This window comes from Calidris pugnax, unplaced genomic scaffold, assembly GCF_001431845.1.
Source record: "Calidris pugnax isolate Ruff unplaced genomic scaffold, ASM143184v1 scaffold167, whole genome shotgun sequence".
Taxonomy (NCBI): Eukaryota; Metazoa; Chordata; class Aves; order Charadriiformes; family Scolopacidae; genus Calidris; species Calidris pugnax.
Window position 1 is genome coordinate 910,891 of NW_015091045.1, and position 21,445 is coordinate 932,335.

The 21,445-nt window shown below is 40.0% G+C and overlaps 1 protein-coding gene across 7 annotated transcripts in view; it reads right to left on the bottom strand.

Moving 5' to 3' along the window:
- TANC2 (tetratricopeptide repeat, ankyrin repeat and coiled-coil containing 2) overlaps positions 1-19,198 on the bottom strand; it is a 255,682-nt gene extending 236,484 nt beyond the window's left edge. For all 7 annotated transcript variants that reach the window (XM_014956534.1, XM_014956530.1, XM_014956533.1 and 4 more), the window contains exons 1-2: positions 19,133-19,198; positions 10,256-10,355 (exon numbers count right to left, since the gene is read on the bottom strand). In XM_014956534.1, the coding sequence (XP_014812020.1) occupies positions 10,256-10,322 (67 nt within the window). In that variant the 5' untranslated portion in view covers positions 10,323-10,355; positions 19,133-19,198. The remainder of the gene's footprint in view (positions 1-10,255; positions 10,356-19,132) is intronic.
- Between the last annotated feature and the right edge of the window lie 2,247 nt (positions 19,199-21,445).

The window sequence follows — 21,445 nt, forward strand, 5'->3', positions numbered from 1 at the left end:
ATCAGTAGGTTTTATATAAGTTGGCCAATCTTTAGTGCACAAAACCCCCTCAAAAATAAAAATATGAATCATAAATGCAATGTAATTCTAGGATGGAGCGATTTGGTTTCAACATCTGTCAATGAATAAACAAATGCAAGAATCCGCATCAACACTTCCCATGGATAAATCTCACTGAATATAAATAATATTTATCTTTAGGAACTGAAAAAAAAAAAGATGTGATATGGAAAAAACCCACATCTTTGGTGGAAGTTTCAGTAAAGGCAGGCTTAGACTAATAGGGATTAAGGATATTGAGGAGAGTGTGATGAAAATGGATCTGGTTACCAGAGGTGTTACCAGCAGCTCTTCCAGGTTCCCATTCCAGACCCTGCCAAGCTGGAACCCCCCCCAGGACATAACCTCAGCCTCTCTTACCCCCCAAAAATATGTTGGTGTCTCCTCTCAAAGCTGTCTCTGACATACAGACATGCTCCATTGCTTCTTCCAGAGCAGCAACTACCACTCTCCTGACTGTCACCACACCTCATGCATCTTTTTCTATATTCTTTGCTCCTTACTTTATAACTGTTGAAAAATCAAAGATATTGAAAAGGAAATTTAATAAAGAAACAACCTAATAAAACCTTCTGCCATCCAGTTACAATCTCATCTTGACTTTTATCATCACATTTAGGTGCTTAAACACAAAATGAAATTATAAGAGGAGAGGCTTATTTTGCATTCTGAGACTTTCCAACAGCACTGGGACAGACTCCCCCTCTCCCACACAGCCAGGAGTATTTCTTCCTTCCACACTATTTTATAATATTCAAAGGATACTGAGAAAAACCTTACTTTCCCCTCCCCAAACAAATATAAACCCCACGACTTCAGCATTGTAACATCTGCACCACGTGGTCTACCACTCAAAGTTTGTACTTTATATTCTTTGTATTACCTACACTGTGTGAAAAAATACATATTTTTGCTAAAAGATTGTTCTCTTGTTGCCTCATTGAACCTGTTCCAACAAGTTCATCAGAGAGATGACACTGAACTACAAGCCTTTCGCAAATCTCTTGATACGTAGACTCCAAAAAAAGCTGAGTTTAGCACTGAAAGTTGTGAAGAGCCACCTTGAAAGAAGGTTTCCCAAAGAGCTGGATTCATCCCGAAGAGCTGAAGGGAACTCGCCTGCCCCAGGAGTCGCACCCTCACACGTCACACAGCGGGAGAGAGACCTGCCCAGCTCATCCCCACTGTCATTTATTGCCTGGAAAATCTTCCTGAAATTGCTCCAAGCCACGTGATGTGAGAATTCACCAGCTAATTAGGAAAGGAAATTACCTACGGCTTTCTATGATTGACATCGATTAATTTGAAATCCTTGCAGGCAGAATTTCACTGCGAACAGAAATTACAGTTTCAACATTCAATAAGAACAACAATACAAAGGCTGATATTTAGCTTGAACTTTCCTCCATTTTAATTATCTTTCCTGCACATTAAGATGTTTGCTTATTTTTGTGCCACATCAAGAACAAGAAAACAGACATTATATCTTTAGCATAATAGGGTGAAATGGCAAAATCAACATGCAAGTATTGTTTATAAATAAATAGTTTTAGAAATAGTCAATGCTTTGTGAGTTTCCAGAATTGTGAAAACAGTACTTTTAGTTGGCTTGTATTAAAAAAAAAAATAAAATCCATTTGTACAGATTAGGTTATTCATTTTGTATAAATCATCCTTTAAGTTACAGAACCCAAGCGTGTTACTTTCCCAAGAACTGGGACTCGGCTCATTCCAGCAGAGAAAGCCAAAGCTCAGTCACCAGACATTACTGATTTTACAGATGAAATAGCTGAATTCACAGATATAAACCTTTGTTCTTAATTGACTTGTTTGTACTTTAAAAACAATTATAGATATGGTAATTATTAAGGTTTCCTCAGACATCCTGGAAAGGACATTCCACTTTCCCAGTGGAACTTTGAGGGTGTAACAAATCCCTCCAATCTGTTTTGTTCTTTTCTCTTAAAGCTAGTGTGCATATTCTTCTTGAATTGCCTATGAGAAAGCTTTTATTCTTTGAGGAGTAAGAGAAGGCAAGGTCATTTGACATGGAAAAATGTAACTTTATCTGCTCTCCATAGCAGCACGGAGCATTTAGCACAGCTTTTGAAATATGGTTTGTCAGAAAACTGCTGCTCCCTCTACTGGTGCCGGCAGAGCACGGCGGGTCCAGGGGGGGACCATACACCCCCTGGGAGGAGAAAAACACCACCAAATCATGGATGTATCCAAAATTACACAGAATATGCTCATTTGATTCTGTTCCCCTTACACACCCATGTGGCTACAGTCTGACTGTAACAGCATCCTGAGCTATTTCTTTCCTTAGCCCAAAAAAATTCTCCTAGATTTAATGACAGAAGTGATGCTTCTGATGTGGTTACCACTCGTGCAGTACAATCCACAAAGGCTTGATGGTCAACACCGTAGTTTCTGAGAGCTCCAGACCAAGCCTGGATGGTGACAGCTTTGGGGTTAAGGTGGGAGCAAGAGAAGGTGGTCCATGGTGTGGTGTTGGTGGAGCTCTGAGAGCTCCAGACCAAGCCTGGATGGTGACAGCTTTGGGGTTAAGGTGGGAGCAAGAGAAGGTGGTCCATGGTGTGCTGTTGGTGGAGCTCTAGGGGGGAAAAGCCACGACCCCTTACACCCCTCTAATTTAAAAAAAAAATAAATAAATAAATAAATAAATAAAAAAAAAAATAATAAATGCCTTTATTTAAAAAAAAAAAAAAAAAAATATCAATCTCCTTGTTTGTAGAATGATGCCCACGTAAAGGACAGGTTTTAAAAGCTCTTTTTTTTCCCCCAGAAGAAACTCTCTGGAGGTTAAAGAGCTCAGCACAAGGGATGAGGAGAGCAGAAGGGGAGATGGCTGTTGCAATGGAAGCAGGAGGAGAAATCAGCCCCCGCTATTAGAAGGGACCTCGGTGAATTAATCTCAGCAATCAGATCTGTAGAATCGCTAACGAAGGGAAAGGTCTGAGAAGGATTAAAGCTGATAGAGAAGAATGTGAGAATGGGCTCAGTGACCTAGAGATAAATCTTGGATAAAAACCAGCAAGTAGGAATACATCTGAAAAATAACACGTAGATGACTGAGGGAAAAGGATGACTGTGGGTGCCCTGATGGAAATACAAAACAGGGAAACAGCAGCAGGAAAAGCACTAGTTCCCAGCAGCGTAAAGGAGACAAATCTTGCAAATACTTAGGGCTTACCTTCCTCTCCTTTTTAGCTATTTGAAATAAATACAGCAATCAGCAGAAAAGAAGTATATCAAACATTTTTCTCTCACCTTCCCAAGCCCACAAACTTAATTTTACAATTTAATCTTTTTGAACAAACGGGACAGAGCCTGAGGATTTTCATTCATTCTGTTTTGGGGGAGGGAAAAACACTTCAAGCTCTGACACAGGATAATTTAATGAAAAGGGAGGGACTAAATAAGAACTGCACCTGTATCGAAACGGGAAATACACAATACAGAGGGGCTGCCTTTCAAACAATGCTACGTATCGAAGAACAGCACATGGTAAGGGAGGAAAAAGGATTTAGAAGTCTCCAAAATTTAAACCTCATAGCAAAGAGCCCAAAATAAAGCATTTCAAAGACAGAGATGTTGCTCTATCATTAAAGACAAAAAAAATAATCAGACATTAGGAAACATGGCATTCTCACAATTCCCCCACAAAAAATAAAGCCAAAATTGGGAATACTGGGAAGGAGAACTACAAGATTACGAGCATTCCAGATGACTTTCCTCAAAGAAAGCATATGAAGCTGAACTATTCCAGATTCCAGAACTAGTGTAATAATCTGGTAGGCTGAAATGTTGAGGAAAATGGAGGAAGGCATATTGTAAAGTTTGAAAACAGGGGCAAAGAAAAAAATGATTTTGGTAAGTGCACCACAATACGGGAAGTTAGAAGGGGAGGGTCGAGGCGAGAAGGAAGGCCAAAAATATGGCTCTGAAAACCTTTGCATATGCAAATCATTTAAGAATGCCACATAGCACCAGGAGAGTGAGGAGGAAGACCAAAAATATGGCTCTGGAAAACCTTTGCATATGCAAATCATTTAAGAATGCCACATAGCACCAGGAGAGGACAATCAGGAAATGCTCAGAAAGGACTGAAAACTCCTCTCGAGAAAAACATTAGCATGTACGTCTGTATTTGATGGAAGCAAAAAAGATCAAGGATAAAACAATCCATTAAATCTCAAGAGGGTGGAAAAAGCCACAGAGAGAATGTGGAAACAAACTCCCCTGAACGGTGCTTCAGGTAATAAAGTCACTTTTAAGGGCTCTGGGAACACAAGAGGTGGGGTGAGGACATCCACTGGTGGTTACTCATCACCGGACGGAGGCAGCCTTAGTCAACAGGCTTGTTGTTACAGCTGGGGATGTTCAAACTTGGGAAAATATTGGCAAGGCTCAGGCTGACAGAGCTGGATTATCCCCCATCCACTCAGACACAGCAGCACAGAACAATACAGGTTGATAAACTCCAGCGGAACGGTTGAGTCAGTTAATGAAAAAATTATAAGCACAGTGGAGGACTCAACAGACCTGTCAAGTAAGAATTATTTATGAGCTATAAAGCAAGTTAGGTTAACATCTGTGGTGTTATTAAAATTTAAAAAAAAAAAAAGTATTTGTGGATCAGATATAAAGAAACACGTATTAGAGTAATAAGCTGCTAAAATTCTAAGAGAGCTGCGCAGGAGAGAAGCAGAAGCTTTATTGTCCAAATATCTTTTATCAGCCTGGGAAGAGAGCTCGGTGTATGAACAAGAAACATTCTGACCAAGTAAATATGCCTCACTAAGAAGATAAATGCGTGCATGTGTGCACACTTATCTGCCTGATAGATTTCCTTCTTAAGAAGAAACACACTGAATTATATAAATGAAAAACAAACTTTCAGGAAGGGTCAGTTCATTCTTAATAAACTCAAGGACAGGACTTCACTGCGGTCAGAGGAGCTATGGATTTATCAACATACTTGAGACTTGTTTAAAAACAGATTTATGAAAAAGTATCAAACTTTTTTGGAAGGAAGTGTTCTGAATTATTATTTGGATGGAACACCTCGAACATATGGATACATTTGCTGTTTGGTACCACAATACATTCTGGAAGTCTGATGGGTCCCTTAGTATCTCACTTCTAATACCTTCTTAAATTAAGTTATCCCAACATCTGCAGGACCCACCACCTGGATCTCATCACTCAGCAATTTCTTTCAGAAATGAAATCTAAAACGCAACTGTGACCCTCTAAAACTCTTCTGGGGTAAAAATTATGCTTAGACTTCCAAAAGAGATGAGATAGAGAAGAAACTGCATGGAGTTCTGGCAAAGCAGTGATGAGACCTTCACAGAAATGCCTTTGATCTTAGAAAGGCAAGAACCAAAAGAGAAGAGCATTTGACAGGGGCTCTTTTAGCTCTGGAATTAAAATATAAAGTGGCAGGTTCCAAAAGGCCCTATAAATACATTGGAAGTGAGAAGTAATTGGCTCTCCCGTGAACCAGGAAAGAAGAACAGGTTTTAAAAGCCCTACACCAAAAATATTGTGAACGACAGGCAGGCTCCTGGCTGGTAAGCTCGAGATAAAAATTGTGTGCTTTCTATCAGTTAAGGACAAGAAAGATAGAATTCCTAACTAACTCAGCAGAAAAAAAAAAAAGCAGACCCTTTGGGCTACTTTATAAAGGATTACATGCCTCAGATAAATTTAACATGAAAAAAAGACAAGAGTACTTTAAGAATCTACTGCAGCCTCTGCCAGAAATAAAAGGCACAAATTTCTGGACTCGCACCTCAAAGTGAAGAGAAACATAAAACCAAATAAAACGTGCAGTTTTGCAGCTGAATTTTATTAGGTTCTAAAAGGAATCTGAACTCTTACAGTAGTATTAAATTAATGTGATAATGTAAGAAGGAAATAGTCCATCTGCTTGGAAAAGAAATAAGGATAATTATAATAGGTGGAAAGATTGGATCCATTACACAGTCTTACTTCACTAACACAATCCTGGAATGAATATATTAGTGGACTGATCTGATGTAAAGTAATTAAATACATACTCAAATCAATGAATGGTTAGAATAATCAAGAAACTCCAGAGAAATAAGAGAGAGGTCCTTGATAGAAACAGTAGAGTACCTCATAGTCTCTGGATTCCCAGAACAGAACAGAATTGCCCTGGAAGGGCTGAATTAGGGGGAAGAAGTCTGAAAAACCTTGCTGACAAGCAGCAGGAGGCAGGAGTGGCTACCATGGGCTCCAGTGTCACTGCTGGCCCTGGCCAGAGGGCTTGTGGCCACAGTCATCACGCTGCATCTTCACCCAGAAAGAGCAAAGGATGGAGCAAAGCACAGCCCTGCCACGCTTTAAAACAAACATATCCTACGTCAGTTTTGCCCTGGATACAAACCTGTGAGTCAGAAAATGCACATGTCTGCATATCTCCGTAAATTAATTTAGAATAGAAAAATAAAGGTAATATTTAACTATATTCAGATCACATTTCAGCTTCGCAGACGCTGTTGTCTGGTAGCTTTGTGGAATATCCATTTACGACAGAAGAAAATACAGCCTAATCAAAACACTACTGCAGTCATAATGTGTCCTCAAGGCATTGCTGTAAAATATCTTGAGTGCCCTTGAGTCACAAGAGAATTTTTGTTAAAGCAAGGGATTAAATATGTGCACAAATACCCATGCAGAGGGCTGTACTGCATACAGTAGGTTACTATGAAATCCTATCAGCGGAGTTCTCAAAGTACACACACACAAAATTAACCACAGGAGATTACACAATCCGATGCTGCAGTAGAAATTCATTTATTTTAATTGGCATTACTGCATGTAACTGTACATTCATATGCACGTAATTGGTATTCTTCTTTTATAAATATTTTGTGTTACTGAACCACAATACCATAAAGGGTAGCAAAGGAAAAAAAAAAAAAAACCCACCCCAGCTGAGTCAAAATAAATTTTAACCACAGCTCTTCAGAGAAGTTGCTCAGCAGTTTCTGAAGGAGGAATAATAAGAAGGCATTTACTGTTACCACTACCAGTGTTCTTTTAATCATAAAGAATTATCAAAACCACATCACAACATCCAGGGATTGCTAGCTTGACTTCCCTGACCCTGGTTGCTAACTGCCTTACTGCAAATGAAAGACACTGCAAAGAGCAGTGATTTCAAAGGCCGGCGCGATGGCTTGGATTCCCCGAGAAGAAACCACCCCACCTTTAACCCTGCTTCAGAGGGCTCCTCCCGCCCGGGGAGGGTGCAGGGAGGTGGGAGACACACATTGTGATTTCACCCAAACCCACACGCTCAAGACCCCCCTGGGCCATCACCCACCTACGGAATTTAAAATGGTTACACGGGAGGTGAATCCACAGCAGACCTGAAACCGCCAACAGGTGACTTTCACAACGTGGAACTTATGATTCCCAGTTTGTTCCCCGTTCCCAGGGACGGGTGTAGCTCGGTGTCAGCATTTCCCAGTGAACAGAGGTTGTTCTGGAGCCATCTGCCTCCCCTGCCCCGCTCCCAGCTCTGCCTCCACCTCCCACCGCCCCACGGGGATGCGCCTTCTGAGGCCACCACCCAAATCACAGCACCAAAACCAGCTGGGAAACTTCCATTTTCACCATTTCACAATCGAAATCATTCTGTTCATGAGGAACACAATTTAAATAAATAAATGAACACCTCATCTTTTTTAAGCACTTGGCTGAAACAAAAAAAAAAATCCAGAGCCCCTCAGAGTCCCACCTCTGCCACCGCAAAATCCCAACAGGGAAGGCAACAGCAATCTAAGTGATTTATTGATTTTTTTTTTTCATAGAATCATAGAATGGTTTGGGTTGGAAGGGACCTCAAAGATCATCCAGTTCCAACCCCCCTGCCATGGGCAGGGACACCTCCCACCACACCAGGTTGCTCAAGGCCCCATCCAGCCTGGCCTTGAATCCCTCCAGGGATGGGGCATCCACAGCTTCTCTGGGCAACCTGTTCCAGTGTCTCACCACCCTCATAGTAAAAAATTTGTTCCTGAGATCTAATCTCTTCCTTACTGTATTGCAAAGAAACACAGAATTAAATATATTCATTAAAAAAAAAATCTAGGCAGCAATGAATTCATCTAATGTCATGTTACAGTTTGATAGGCTAACACTCATCTGAAACATTATTTTCCAGTGGAGGGATGCTTTCCATTTAGACACTGTTAATATCACAAACCTTATAATCTCCTTTTCTTCTTCCCTCTCCTCCCCTGAAGAATGCCAAACACAACTTCTCAATAAAGCAATTTATTTCAAAGGCAGAATTGTGAGAAATTCTATTAAACATACAGTATAGTCGTTAGGCTTTAGAGGAAACCTCATCTATTAAATACTGTCATATTGTTTTTCAAGACGACCCATTTCTGTTTTGCTCAGACAGAAATACAGCCTTATCAAATCTCGTTATTTCAGAACTGACATTTTTCATTCACAAAATAAGAAACACGTATTTGCAAAGCTCTGCATATACAAGATCCTTCATATTGCTTGGGGAGATAAGCCAAAAGGATACTAGGGACTGATAACAGAACATCTGACAAAGATACGGCTTTGTACAGAAACCACAATTTAAGATTATTTGTCTATGTACAGTGTTCCAAGGGTTGGGAGTAACATCAGAGACTTGTACTTTTGGGGCTTTAAACTTTAAACCTGGTATTTCACAGAGACACAAAATCACAGGAGGCCAGAGCCACCTGCTCCTGTGTCTTCCCAAAACCTGCGTGTCTTTTCATGCAGGCACCTTCCCCAGCTTCACCACTCCCGCAGCCAAAGCCTGAGGAGCTCAGCAGGAAAGAAGATCTCCTCCATAAAAGCAGGGAGTGAGAGCCATGGCCTCGGGCTGGAATTGCTAAGGGTGTCTTTGCAAAACAGCCATTTTTCCTGCTATAGGAAATAGACACTAATCACAGTAACCAACGCAAGGAACCCAACACCACGATGCACCACTTCGACTTCTCATGACAAATATCTTCAGGATCAACCACCCCAAACTGGGATTCTCACCAGAAACCAAACTCTAACAGGGTACCGATGTCTACGGACCAAAAAGAAGTCAGCGCTGCTACAAGGCACCTTCAGGACACGGTGAAGTTTGAAAAAGGCAATTCTCCCCCAAAAATGCTGGGGCAGTAAGATATTAAAAGTGGGGGGAAGGGGAATTCTGGCGCTGTGAGAAATACATATTAATTTGCTTCAACACAAAGAAGAGAAGCTGGTTTTTTCCACTGCATTTATCCCCATTGTATCTCTGCATCTTCACTCCTGGGTTCCCATGGCGTGTACATATGCACTATTTACACAGGCGCACAAGCACAAATAAACACTGGATCCCAAAATATTCAAAATGTGCTGCCAGATGGCTTTAAAAAGAAAAATGAAAGATCTAATTAAAAGCTCTTACGCTGCCAGCATTCCATTTTTGGAAATAAATACCAAAGTTAAATAAAAATGTTTTTAAAGCATATCGATATTTTTTTGTAACGTTTTGCTTCGCAATTCCCAATCTCTCCCAACGCCCCCCAGGGATCAAACTGGCCCAGCCCCCCCCAACCACTGCCCACTGTGAGCTCCTGTCCTGGCACGGTGGAAAAGGAGACTAACAGAAATGGTGACTACATCTGGGTGATTTCTCCTTAATTTCACCTCTTCCCCTTGTGTTTAAAAACTAAAAACAACTGCTCTTGCTATCACGAGTATTGTCTGGAATTAATAAGATTTCACTGCTACAAGTTTATACAGTCGTTTTTGAGGAAAAAAAATTATTTTCTTAATTTCCATAATTGAAACCTGAACCTTGATGTTAGTTTACTACAGGACTATGGATAACTACTATTTGTTTTTCGCTACATCTTATCTCCCCAACAAAAACAGATTGTGGTTTACATACATTTTAAAATAAATATACATATACTTTTAAATATTAAATCACAGCACAATATTAAAATGCCCTATGATGATGTTTTGAGTCTACAAGCTGATCAGCTGAGTACATCTATTCATTAAAAAGAAGAAAACCCCAGCAAGACCAAAACACACATAAAAGGAATACTTCCAGAAACTGTAAATAAACCCCCCACAGGAGGAGCTGATGTTTACTTACCACTGGACCTGTTTTTGCGGTTTGACTTCCCTCCTGTGAGAAGCATCTTGAGACTGTTTCGAAACATGGCGATCCTGTTCCACTGCGCGTACCCCAAAGACTGTGCAAAAGCAGAACAACAAGAGGTAACATCAACGGGAGAACGGCACAGAGAAGGGGTGAGGAGCTCCTAAAAACAAGATAACAACTTGGATGAAAAGCCGTTTTGCCAACACGTTTCCTAACAATAGGAACCACCATCCACATAAAACCCACCGTTCCCGTTGCTCTCATTATCCAGGCTGTTTCCAGGAGAAGACAATTCCAGCACAGCCGGCACGACCTACCTCTTTTGTCAAACCACTTCACCAAATTATTATCACCCTAAACTGGGCAAGACACAGCGTTTAGCAAACTCTGCCTTTGTTTCCCATTCCGATTAAAGCCAAACCCATCAGCAGGAGCTCCTTCCCTTCATGTTGCTCACAAAAAGTCAACCCTGCTGACAACAACCCCCAGACTACAAAAGCTGTTGTCTTTAGCTCCCGGGCTAGTTGACTGTCAAATTCTTCTGAGAGTGGAATAAATTGTCATGAAGAGGAAAACCACTCAAGCCCAGAGTTAACTGATGCAAAAAAAAATCAAACAGAAACATTACCTATATATTTTCCTTGCTCTGTATGTCTCAGGAAAAAAAAAAAAATAAGTTGTCTCTGTGCTGTTGAAGATAAAAGAATGAGCTTCTGGGTTCACCAGACACACTGACAGCTTGTTCTGATGGAACATCCTCTTATTAAAGTAGGTAAACCATCAAAACAGCAACAACAAAAGCAGCTCCTAACTAGACCAAAAGAATAGTAAATAGTCTTTGATCAGGACATGTAATAAACCACAACCTTCCTTCTATTGTACACATAATATTCCATAGTTACAGGTAACACATTCACCTTTCAGAAACGGATCATGAATTTTTGTCCTGCAACAGTATTACGTTCTTCTTGGGGGATGCTCAATTAATGTGATCTTGAGATTCTTCACATTTATCTAATACTTTCAAGAATATTAATGCAATAGCGCCCAGTTCAAAGAGCTTTGTGTGTGTATTTAAAACCAGTAAAGTCCTTTTAATATGAGTCAGTGAGAGACACCAGCATTTCAGGGCAGTAAGGTAGAGCACCCACGTAGCAAACACCCGTAAGCACACGGGGATGACATTAATTTCAGCCCTTCCCAACTTCAGAACTTCCCATTCACTTATTAGATCCCACAGACAGATCTGGGGGCGTGTTTGTCTGCATGTGTGTATGTGTGCAGGCATGAATATTAAACAGAAAATTCAGCACCAGTGTTTCCTTTGCATCTAGGAATCGCTTGAGCATCACCTGGCACCTTTCTAAGGGCTTGGGTAACGACCTCGAAGTAATGAGCAATTATTGAGGCTCATTCCCAGGGCTCCTAAACAAAGCTCCAGCCCCTCTTCGGAGCATCCAACTGCCACATGGCTACAAAAAAATTCCATCTGGGCCCAAACACTAGCCTTAAATTTTAATTCTGTTTATTTAGTTTCTTTAGATGGCTGTTATGGTTCAGCTCCCAGCACACAAAGAAAACTTCTGGATTTATATATCCTTCCTCTCTTCCAATCTGTTATTAATTAACTCCATATACGACACCTTTTGCAACACCAGAAGGAGAAAATACGAAGTAGACAGTAAACATAAAGAGAAGGCAACTAAACTCAAAGTGTTATTTATTTTGGAACATGATAATATTATAATCCCTCCAACATCCCACTAATCCAAAGCATTATCCAGGCTTTGAGCAAGACAACAAGGCGGCAGTGAACCCCTCCTGCTACTGTTACAGGAACTGCTCCAGTCTCAATGCAACTCACCTCTTCCTCCTCTGCAATACTGCCCTCTATGCTCATAACAATGTGTACATTTGATTGATCAATTTATTATTTTTATTACTTTATTATTTTTTTTTTAGAAAAAGCAGACTCAAGTGGTTCTTGTATCAAACCAAGTGTCAGAGCCACAATCAAGTTAATTTTTTCCTAAAAGTTTATGAACAGAAGATTGTAACTATGACTTAGCAACATTTTTCTAAGGCACGCAAAAGAAGGAGAGGTAGTTTCTTTGTGCTCTATGATTAATATGTGAAAATAAGGAGAAAGTTTCCTCAGCTATCAGGGTTAGTAACAATTCACACTAATGTATCATGCTCATGAGAATACCCAACTATTTCCATAATCAAACTGAGGTATGTCTGGAAGAGAAGCTGGAAGAGCAAAGGACAGAGCAAAGGGGAGGCTCATAACGAATTTCCCCCTTCTGTAGCAGGTAACGCAGCCCCCACGGAGCTCCTCTACCCAAACCTAACCCACCTGCCCAGGGTAGGGTGTTGGAAGCATTCCCAAAAAACTCATACTCCCCTGACTTAGGCAGTGACACCACCTGCAACCAGGAGAGTTCAGATACTGGTTTGATTCTCTTCACCCTGAAGTGAATCAGAATCACCACCACTGCTGATGCCAGTAACAGCAGACTGACTGTCACCAGCCAGGAATAATGTCCTTTTTTCCATCTCCTACCTGGGGCATTAAGAATACTTAGCTGATGCAGGTGGAACGACAAAAGGGGATTGTAAAGTGCTCAGCTTCCTATTTCACATCTAGGTAGGAAGAGGGTAAATAAATACCAATCTTAAAGCATCTGGTCAGACTAGGGTAGAGGAGAAAGATCCTGCTAAAATCCCACTACAGAAAAGTGTAGGGTATTTTCTTTTTCTCTTCTTGATTATTTGTTTAAAAAGCTACTCTCCAGGTCTCCCCTCTGAGCCCCATCCAGGTTTGGAAGAACAATCACTCTTTACAAAGGCACCTTCCTCCGAACCAAACTCTGATGGTAGCAGTGGACAGCCCAAAACTCCAAAGTCCCTACAAATTAAGAAGGAGGTTTAGGGATTATCTCCCCATCAGCTTGTGCCAAGAATAGAACCGAGTGGAGCTGTGCCATCAGTGCTGAGGTGTAACCTAATTAAACTTAATTATGCCAAAGGAGCCAACTGGACGGAGCGTGAACAGTGCCAAAGGTGAGGACAACAGTTTGCTAATGATGTTTACCTGTAGCCTTCACCTGGCAAACCCTGACAGAAACCACTGTGCTGCCACTGGGGCTGGACTGGGAATCTCTGCATTAGGGCACGGATGGGGCTGCTCTGAATTTGCTCTGAAGAACTACGTAGAGAAAGAATTCATGTCTTGCATTAAGACCCCGAGTGACCAGCCATGGGATGTCTCAGGGACTAATTCCATGTCCTCAGAGCTCACCTTGACCCCTCTGAGGACTGCTAGGTCTTTAGTGCCCTGCACGGGGGAGATGGAAAGAAAGGCCTTTCAGTAATAGACCTGCTGTGGTTTCTCATTGTGTCTTATTGTTGTACTCTAAGTGTAAGTACTGAATCTATATCCTGATTAGTTGAGGTTTTCACAATACAGAGTAGCAAAAATCAACTACTGTTTTTCCTTTGCATACACAACCACATTATTTTATGGCTTTGAGTAAACGTGGTCAAAGCTCGTCCTCTGTTTAGCTAATATTAAGCCAGAAATAATATATAAGAATAAGCAGTCTAATTTAAAAATTCTGTTGGTTCATGGAATTAGAAGGATTAGATAGCAAATGGTATTACAGCATTAGGAAGAGCTGGATCAGGCATTTTTTCACACCCCCAATGAACTCTCAGTACATCTTATAGCCCAGGCTAATTCTCCTCCCCAGCAGCTGTGTCAGCAGAAGCTAAAGATGCAGGATGCTGATGGGGACCCTTCACACTCCCATGGCCACAGGAGACTTCCGTCAAACCAGCAACCAAGAGCTACCACACTTTCTTTGTCATTTAGCTTGTCACTTCTGACTTTACAAAATCTAACAAAGGTATTACGTGAGCAAAAGTCTCCAAACAGCATCAGCAGGTAAATGAAAAGGTACTGTCTCTGTAACTCTGTTTTATAGCATCAATGGCATTTCTCAAAAATAGCCTTTTCTTGAAAAACAGCTCGGGGATCTTCTGTTTTATGTACAGACAGACTCTGCCACATGTTGTTTTCTCTTCCAACAGAGCTAGATTTCAGTGAAATACACAAACAAAAAGAGTTTCTGGAGCATGAGGAAGCAGTAGTAGAAATAGAACGAGAAAAAAACCAGAAAGGTAAAGGAGACTGTGAATGCCACAAGCTGCAACTTTTCACCATAGTGCTGAGCTTGAACAAGTCTCATTAAATCTGCCTGAATGACTAAGGCCTAATTCTTTGTTTTCTTAATTTTAAGGCAAAGTTTGTAGACAGGCTGTGGGAACTACTTCATGGTTTGGGTGGCCACCCGTTATTACAGCCTACAGAAGTCATTCTTGCTCCTTTTTAAACATCTCATGGGGAAGGATATTGCCTGTCAGACATGGAATTTCAAAATGAGAGCAAATTATTTTTGCCCCATATACCACCACTAAAGAGCTAGATCCCAGCATTTTCCTCTTCTATGATCACCTCACTACAAATAAAATTATTTTTCTGTAAAGCTGATTAGTAACAACTAAGCTCTTTTTCAAAAAACTGTTTGATGTCCAATGAGACGTACAGACTTTGCTTGGCCACTGTTGTCAAGTTTTGTGCAAGTCAGCATTAGAAGTTATTAAATATATACTTTTCAGAGTAGAACTCTAATCTATTTTCTTTCCAATAATGAAAAGTTTCTAACTAAAAAAAAAAATATTAAGAGCACGTAATCTAAGTTATGTACAATGCACATTTCTTAAGGATTTTATTTCCTCCTTAAGTTTTCCATTCCCTCCATGCCTCCGTAGTGAAAATACCTATGTACAAGGACAAGCATTTCACAAGTTGTTTCTAGAAAGTAAAATAACTGCAAACATTTTGGTCTTCCAAATGTTTTAAAAGAAAGAGATTTCTTTATACATGTTCACAATTTTCCTCCTTGAAATCTGAGTCAGGAGAAAGCCCAACAGGCTGCCTGACGGCGACGCTCATGGTATAGCAGGTCAAAGTGAGAGACTGGTGAGCAGTCAGAGCACAGTCACTACAGAGCTTTAACTCCATGTGTGAAAAGGATAATTTAAAAAAAAAAAAATTTTTCAAAGGCCATACTTCCAAACTGGAGGTGGTTCAACACTTCTGTCGGCTGCTTCTTTGTATGTTAAGTTGTAGCTGAAAAGTAAGTGAAGTAAAAGCCTGTAAATAAGAACACCTCTATGCCAGACCATGCCATCCCTTCCTCTCATGTCCAGCTCAGGCAGCAGCTCCTACTGGAGCAAATTAAAACAGAATTTACTCCCAGAACCTCCATAATATTCAGCAGAAGTTTATGAACACTATCTAGTCAAAAATTCTCAAAACATCGTATCTAGAGACTGACATGAGGGAAGTTGAACTCCCTACATTAGAAGTTAAGAAGTATATATAGTAAGAAGATTGTACTGAGACACCAAATAAGATACCTTTCTGAATATTGCTTTTCAGGATTTAACAACATGTAAAGACTAAATTAACATTTATTGAACAAAAAAAAAAAATCTAAACTTTCATAAATTAGTGAACTGTTTTCAAAGCAAACTTCGGAAAGCAGTAAGTAACAAGGACTTTTTTAAAACAAGTGACAGATTTATAAAGGTAATTATCACAGGGTGAAAGAAATTGAAAAACAAAAGACACACAACATAACCTGAGCCAGGCTTCCAAGCACTTACTCCATATACAACCTGCATCGTACGCAGAAGTCTGTTGTCAGAAATTTGCTCCTAACAGCTACCAGACTGAAACTTCCCATGCTCCACAAAGAAATTATTCAAAGTTTAACCTACACTCTTACTCTAAATTGCCCTGAAATTCAAGAGGATGCTCTGAGAGACACCCTAATGACGAGGAATGGCAGCCCATCTGAACTGGGAATTGGCCGTGGATGTCAGAAGCTCCACAAACTTCACCAGGATCAAACGCGTAAACTCTCTGCCTCACGTAACAGCTCTGACTCACCACAGGAATGGGAATAACTGATTATAACAACTCTGAAGTCAAAGGAAATGTATATTTATAAGCTCAGTCTGCGCACATTTAAAAACACAGGAGCAGAATTTACTGATTAAATATTTCCAGGAAATTCACGAATGAAAAAAAAGCATTGTTATAACCTAGCAAAAGTGCCAAGAACTTCTAGGATTATTCAAAAAAAGGAATTAAAAGGACTAAACCCCACCAATTAAAGGCTTTTAAGCAATTAAGAATTTATTAGACAAAGTTCTCTAAACTAATAGGATTTAGAACAGCTGAACATGAACAAAAATTAATCATTTCATGTTCCCTCGTGAAAGCCAGACCACTAACTGGTATGATGGGGGGGGTCTGACATGAAGGTCTATCTGTCCATCCCCTCTGGCCCCTCCTCGTTCAAAACACTTGGAGATCTCTCGACTCCCTTTCCTAGATCTGGCCATAAACGCCTGTAAACCAAGAGCCCCCACTTTTCTTTCTCTCCTCCTGTGACCAGCTCGATATACCCCTACTGTCTGTGCTTCTCCAACTATCCTTGATGGAGGTATGTAAAAATAAATACCTAAACATAACTAACAGCATTCCCACTGGACAAGCGTGCAGCAGGTCAGCATGACGATGTTTCACAAGGAAGCAGGAAGTCAGCTTCAACCTCTGCCTTTATTTTAGTAAAATGAGGCAGCCTCCAGTTGAGAAGGGATTGTGAGAACACAGCACGGCAATATTCCCAGGTATGTGGAGCTCCCAACAACAGCCCTAAGGTGAGTGTGGCCAAACATGCTTCTTGAGGAGTCTGTGGTGATTATGTTCACCTGAAGTCTGTGGTGCCTGTGTTCAGAGGGAGCTTTTATACAGTTCGAACCTGAGAGGAATGAGACAAGTACTGTATTATTACGGAAACCCATAGAACTTACTCTGAGGGACAGCTCATTTTGGTACTGTGCTTGGAAAGCAGCACATCCAGAGGGCTAATTAGCTTGGCAGTGTTGGACTAAAGCAGCTATTTCCTTCTGGAGCTGGAAGGCAGGGGTAGGAGGACACCAGCAGAAAGGTGCAACTCATCATTCAGCACAGAGGTACTCTGTGTAGGCTTCAGTTCCCTCACCTCCGTTACCAGGAGACGTCTGTGTTTCATTTTGTCTAGAATATAGGCATAATGCTAGTATTCTTACGAGCAGGATGAAGAATAAAAGCATGACTGCTAGAAGAGAGATGCCACTGACAGACAGTTTATGATTCACTCTGCATCTAGATAACCTCACCCCTCTCAAGCAACAACAGCTCTGGTAAGAGAAACTCACTGATCACAGAATACTAATATACTTCGCAACCTTAACTTGTTGGTCGAGGTTTGGATTTATTCTTCTGGGGAAAAAACTCTCTCCAATAACACTTTTTATTTAAGTGTTGGAATTTAACACCAAAAAGAACCTTAATAGCTGTTTAAAATGAGATCAGAAACACTAAAGAATGCACTCACTCACTAGAAGAAAGTCAAAAGTCAGAACCAGTTCTCTCTTGAACATGAAAATGTGGTGACCTTGAAATTAAGGAAATTTAATTTTGAACAGGACTTTATCATTTTGCATAACCTGGTTTCTAATTCTAGATTAATGGTACAGACTGAATTCATAAGGGACACTTATGTTCTCCACATACAATGTCAATTATGCTGCCCCAGAGAAAAATGATAACCGAGGAAAAGTTAGGAATTTGATCACCTCACCTTCATCAACCCATCTTCATTGGTTTTAGTGTCTTCTGTGTTGCCCATAACAGTCAAAATCACTGGTTTGGTTGTAACTATTATTAGTAGCTGCCTCCATCAACAACCATTTGAACTAGGTGTTTATGCTTGAAATAAAACGTGGCACTGTTCTGCAGAGGCTGAGTCTTCTTACACCGACTGCCTTGGAAGAAATTTGAGGGCACTTTCTACAGCTGGAACAACCAAATCTCATTTTGTCAGGACCAACAGTCCTGATTCTGCCCCAAATCACCAGAAAATTGAAGCACAGCAAGTTTTTCCATCAGGAACTGCTTGCACTTGAACTCTTAGCTACGACACGGAGCAGCCAAAAATCCATCACTCAAAAAACCACCAGCTTCACACTGAATGTGCTGTTTGAGGCTCCCATCCATCTTGAGTTAATTTTGAAGATAGAGTAGGATGACACAAAATGAAAATAAAAAACTAAGCAAAGTATAAAGTGGTAGGAAATGTGACAGCACTGGACTACTTCAAGAGATTAAAGGAAACTTGAATTATTTTCATAATTTTTACATGATCAAAAATACACACTTAAATCCAGACCAAATTAAGGTTCTGCAAACCTGCTCAAGTCTCAAGAACATTCAATCTGGAACTGAAGTTCAATCCATTGGCAATGAGCCCTGGAGATCTCAGAACACAGAAGATTTTGGATTTTACAAAAAACAACTTGAAAATTGAAACACCAAAGTATATTTGTCTAGAATGCTGTGTCACTCATACATTTTGTCTACACAAAAACTATAAATACTTTAATTAGCAGTTAGAATGAACTCAAATAACTTAGAAACCTACGTAAAGAAATATTCTTATTACATCAGTTTTCCTGTTGAAAAGACAGAATGTGAAAGCTACTACACCTTTTCTCTAAATACAGAAACAATCAGGTTAAAACTTGGTAAATTTGCTATAGGAAGATAGTGCCCATGCTCTATGTTCCATTTCAAGGTGATCGTAGATTAACAGAGAAACAGCAGAGGACAACTGCAATTCTATTTAAACAATTAAATAACTATGGCAAAGAAAATGTGGGACAGTTGGGAAAAAAAAATTCTCTTACCTTGATACCTTTAGAGAAGTTAAATCTCTAGTAAAAAGTGTCTTGCTCCATTCACTGAAAGTCCTGAAAGACATATAAAAAAAACCAAAAAAATTTAGAAGCATCTTCTCAACACACTACTGCGTCCCGGGCTGTCCAGCTGCACGCACACAACTGTAATCATCTCATCCCAAGAATAAACCCACAACTTTTCCAGAGTATTACTGGAAAAGCTATGAGACAGCCCCCATTCTTTATCATCACAATTAAAAAGTTACTGCTCATGCTCTTAAACCTCTGTTAATCAATACTAATTCTGGCCACTTGAGTCTTCCCTCTCACCACTTTTGAAATAGGAGAAAAGCAAAGCAGACAACACTCTCCTTTGCCACACACCATCCAGTACACTACTTAAAAGATAATATGGTACTTCCAAATATTTTCCTTCAGCCCAGCAAGCTTCTCTGCTAAAATCCTGCAGCCTCCCCTTACTGTTTTTTTTTAAAGCCCACTCCTTACATAAACACAACTCCCATAAGGGATTCAGCCCTAAATCAAGAGCTCAGTACTTGCCCCTTTGCTCTGTCATCACGTTCTTATAACAAGGTCATCAACAAAGAGCCACGAGAAATGGATCTTGCTACTCATTGAGAAAGCCCAGAGCAGCTCTTTGAGTACAGGGATGTGTGTTTATTTGTGCTGCTGATACCACATCACCCATCTATTCTTTGAGAAATCTCATCTGAGAAACAGCAAGTAGAAGGAAATACAGACACATCTCATTTGTCATGAAACAAACAACCAAACAAAAATCACAAACAGTAAATTGAGGCCACCTTAAGTTTGCAAGTTTAAAGCACTGTACCATAATATTCAACCACTTCAGTAGGGTTTTTAATTATACTGCAAGAGGATACTGAAAAGCAACTGACAGCAATTCACACAGCTCTCCAGAACCTTAACAGAAAATTCTCAGATGGTCTTATATGAATAATTTTGTATATATAAAACTGTAAGACATTCCATAAATTCATGAAGCGATCCTATCTTATTTCTCAAGGTTGCCAATTACCTCCCTGCTCTCAGTTTTTCACTTCTGTGGAAAAATAACTGAACAGCCAGTAACCAGCCTACGACACTCACCGGGATCGTGGCTGTTTCAATCAGTCAGACAAGGACAAGATGGAAATGTGGCTCTGAGACCAGAGCTGTCTTCTGCTCCCGCTCTGGACCACCCGACTGCCCCAGCATTTGAATTCTGGAGAACTGTATTGTTACAAAGAACCAGCTAAAAACTTCTAAGTGAGTGTCCAACCACAGAGAGCAAAGGAGCACGGTTATGGAACCGATTTTAATTGAGCCTGTAGGGAGGCCAAGCCCAAACATGTTCAGATCAAGGAAGACTTTTATTAGGCATTACTTCACAAAAAAGCCCCATATTCCTTAGATCCTAAAGAAACAGAAGAAGAAAGGATCTTAAAAAACATTTATTTGGCATTCTCCACAATTCTTTTAACTGGTGAAAAACTTGCAAACACCTCCAGTAAATGAGTGCAGAGAATTTTTTACTTTGAAAAGCAGCAACGTTACGGTTTTTGGAAAACTGAAAACATGCACGGAGTTTTGGAATAACTAAAAATAACTCCTTGTAAATGTTTTGGTTTGCTGCCATCTACCTTTTTAATACATCTCTCTTAACATGATCCCCTGTAAAACAAAGAGCAGAACATGGCTCATGTGGTGTGGGCTGTAGATGGGTGCTGACTACCCATAATTTGCTCAATAACTTTCCATCTGTATTCAGAGAGCACATTTGATGAATATGCTCTGCATTGAGCTTTTAAATAGCAGAGCTTTCATCTGCTCAGATTATTACATTAGAAATCTTTATGTGAATGCAGCAGATATTAGTGGGTTGTCAATAAAAACTGAATGTCATTAAAGTGCTTTTATTCTTTAAATGCCTTTAACCCTCTAATTATATTTGTAAATTCCACTATTTAACTCTATGAAAGTTATAAATTCTGACATGTTGTATCACAACAAATATATTTAGAGACTAATATACAAACAGTTTTGGGGGGTCCACTTTAGAATTATTCCCTCTTGATTAAACACATAAATCACAACTATGGTGTGTTTCAACACACAGCCAGGATTTCTCCATTCTTAGAGTCCTGTAGTATGGCTGCAAATCATAATATATTAAAAAAAAATTCCTTTTTTTTTATTATATCAATATAGTTTTCCCAAGCCATTTCTCTTGGACTTCACAAAGAGAAGATGACAGTCCTACTCCTTAACTCTTCTCCAAAAGCAACAGAAATAACCGAC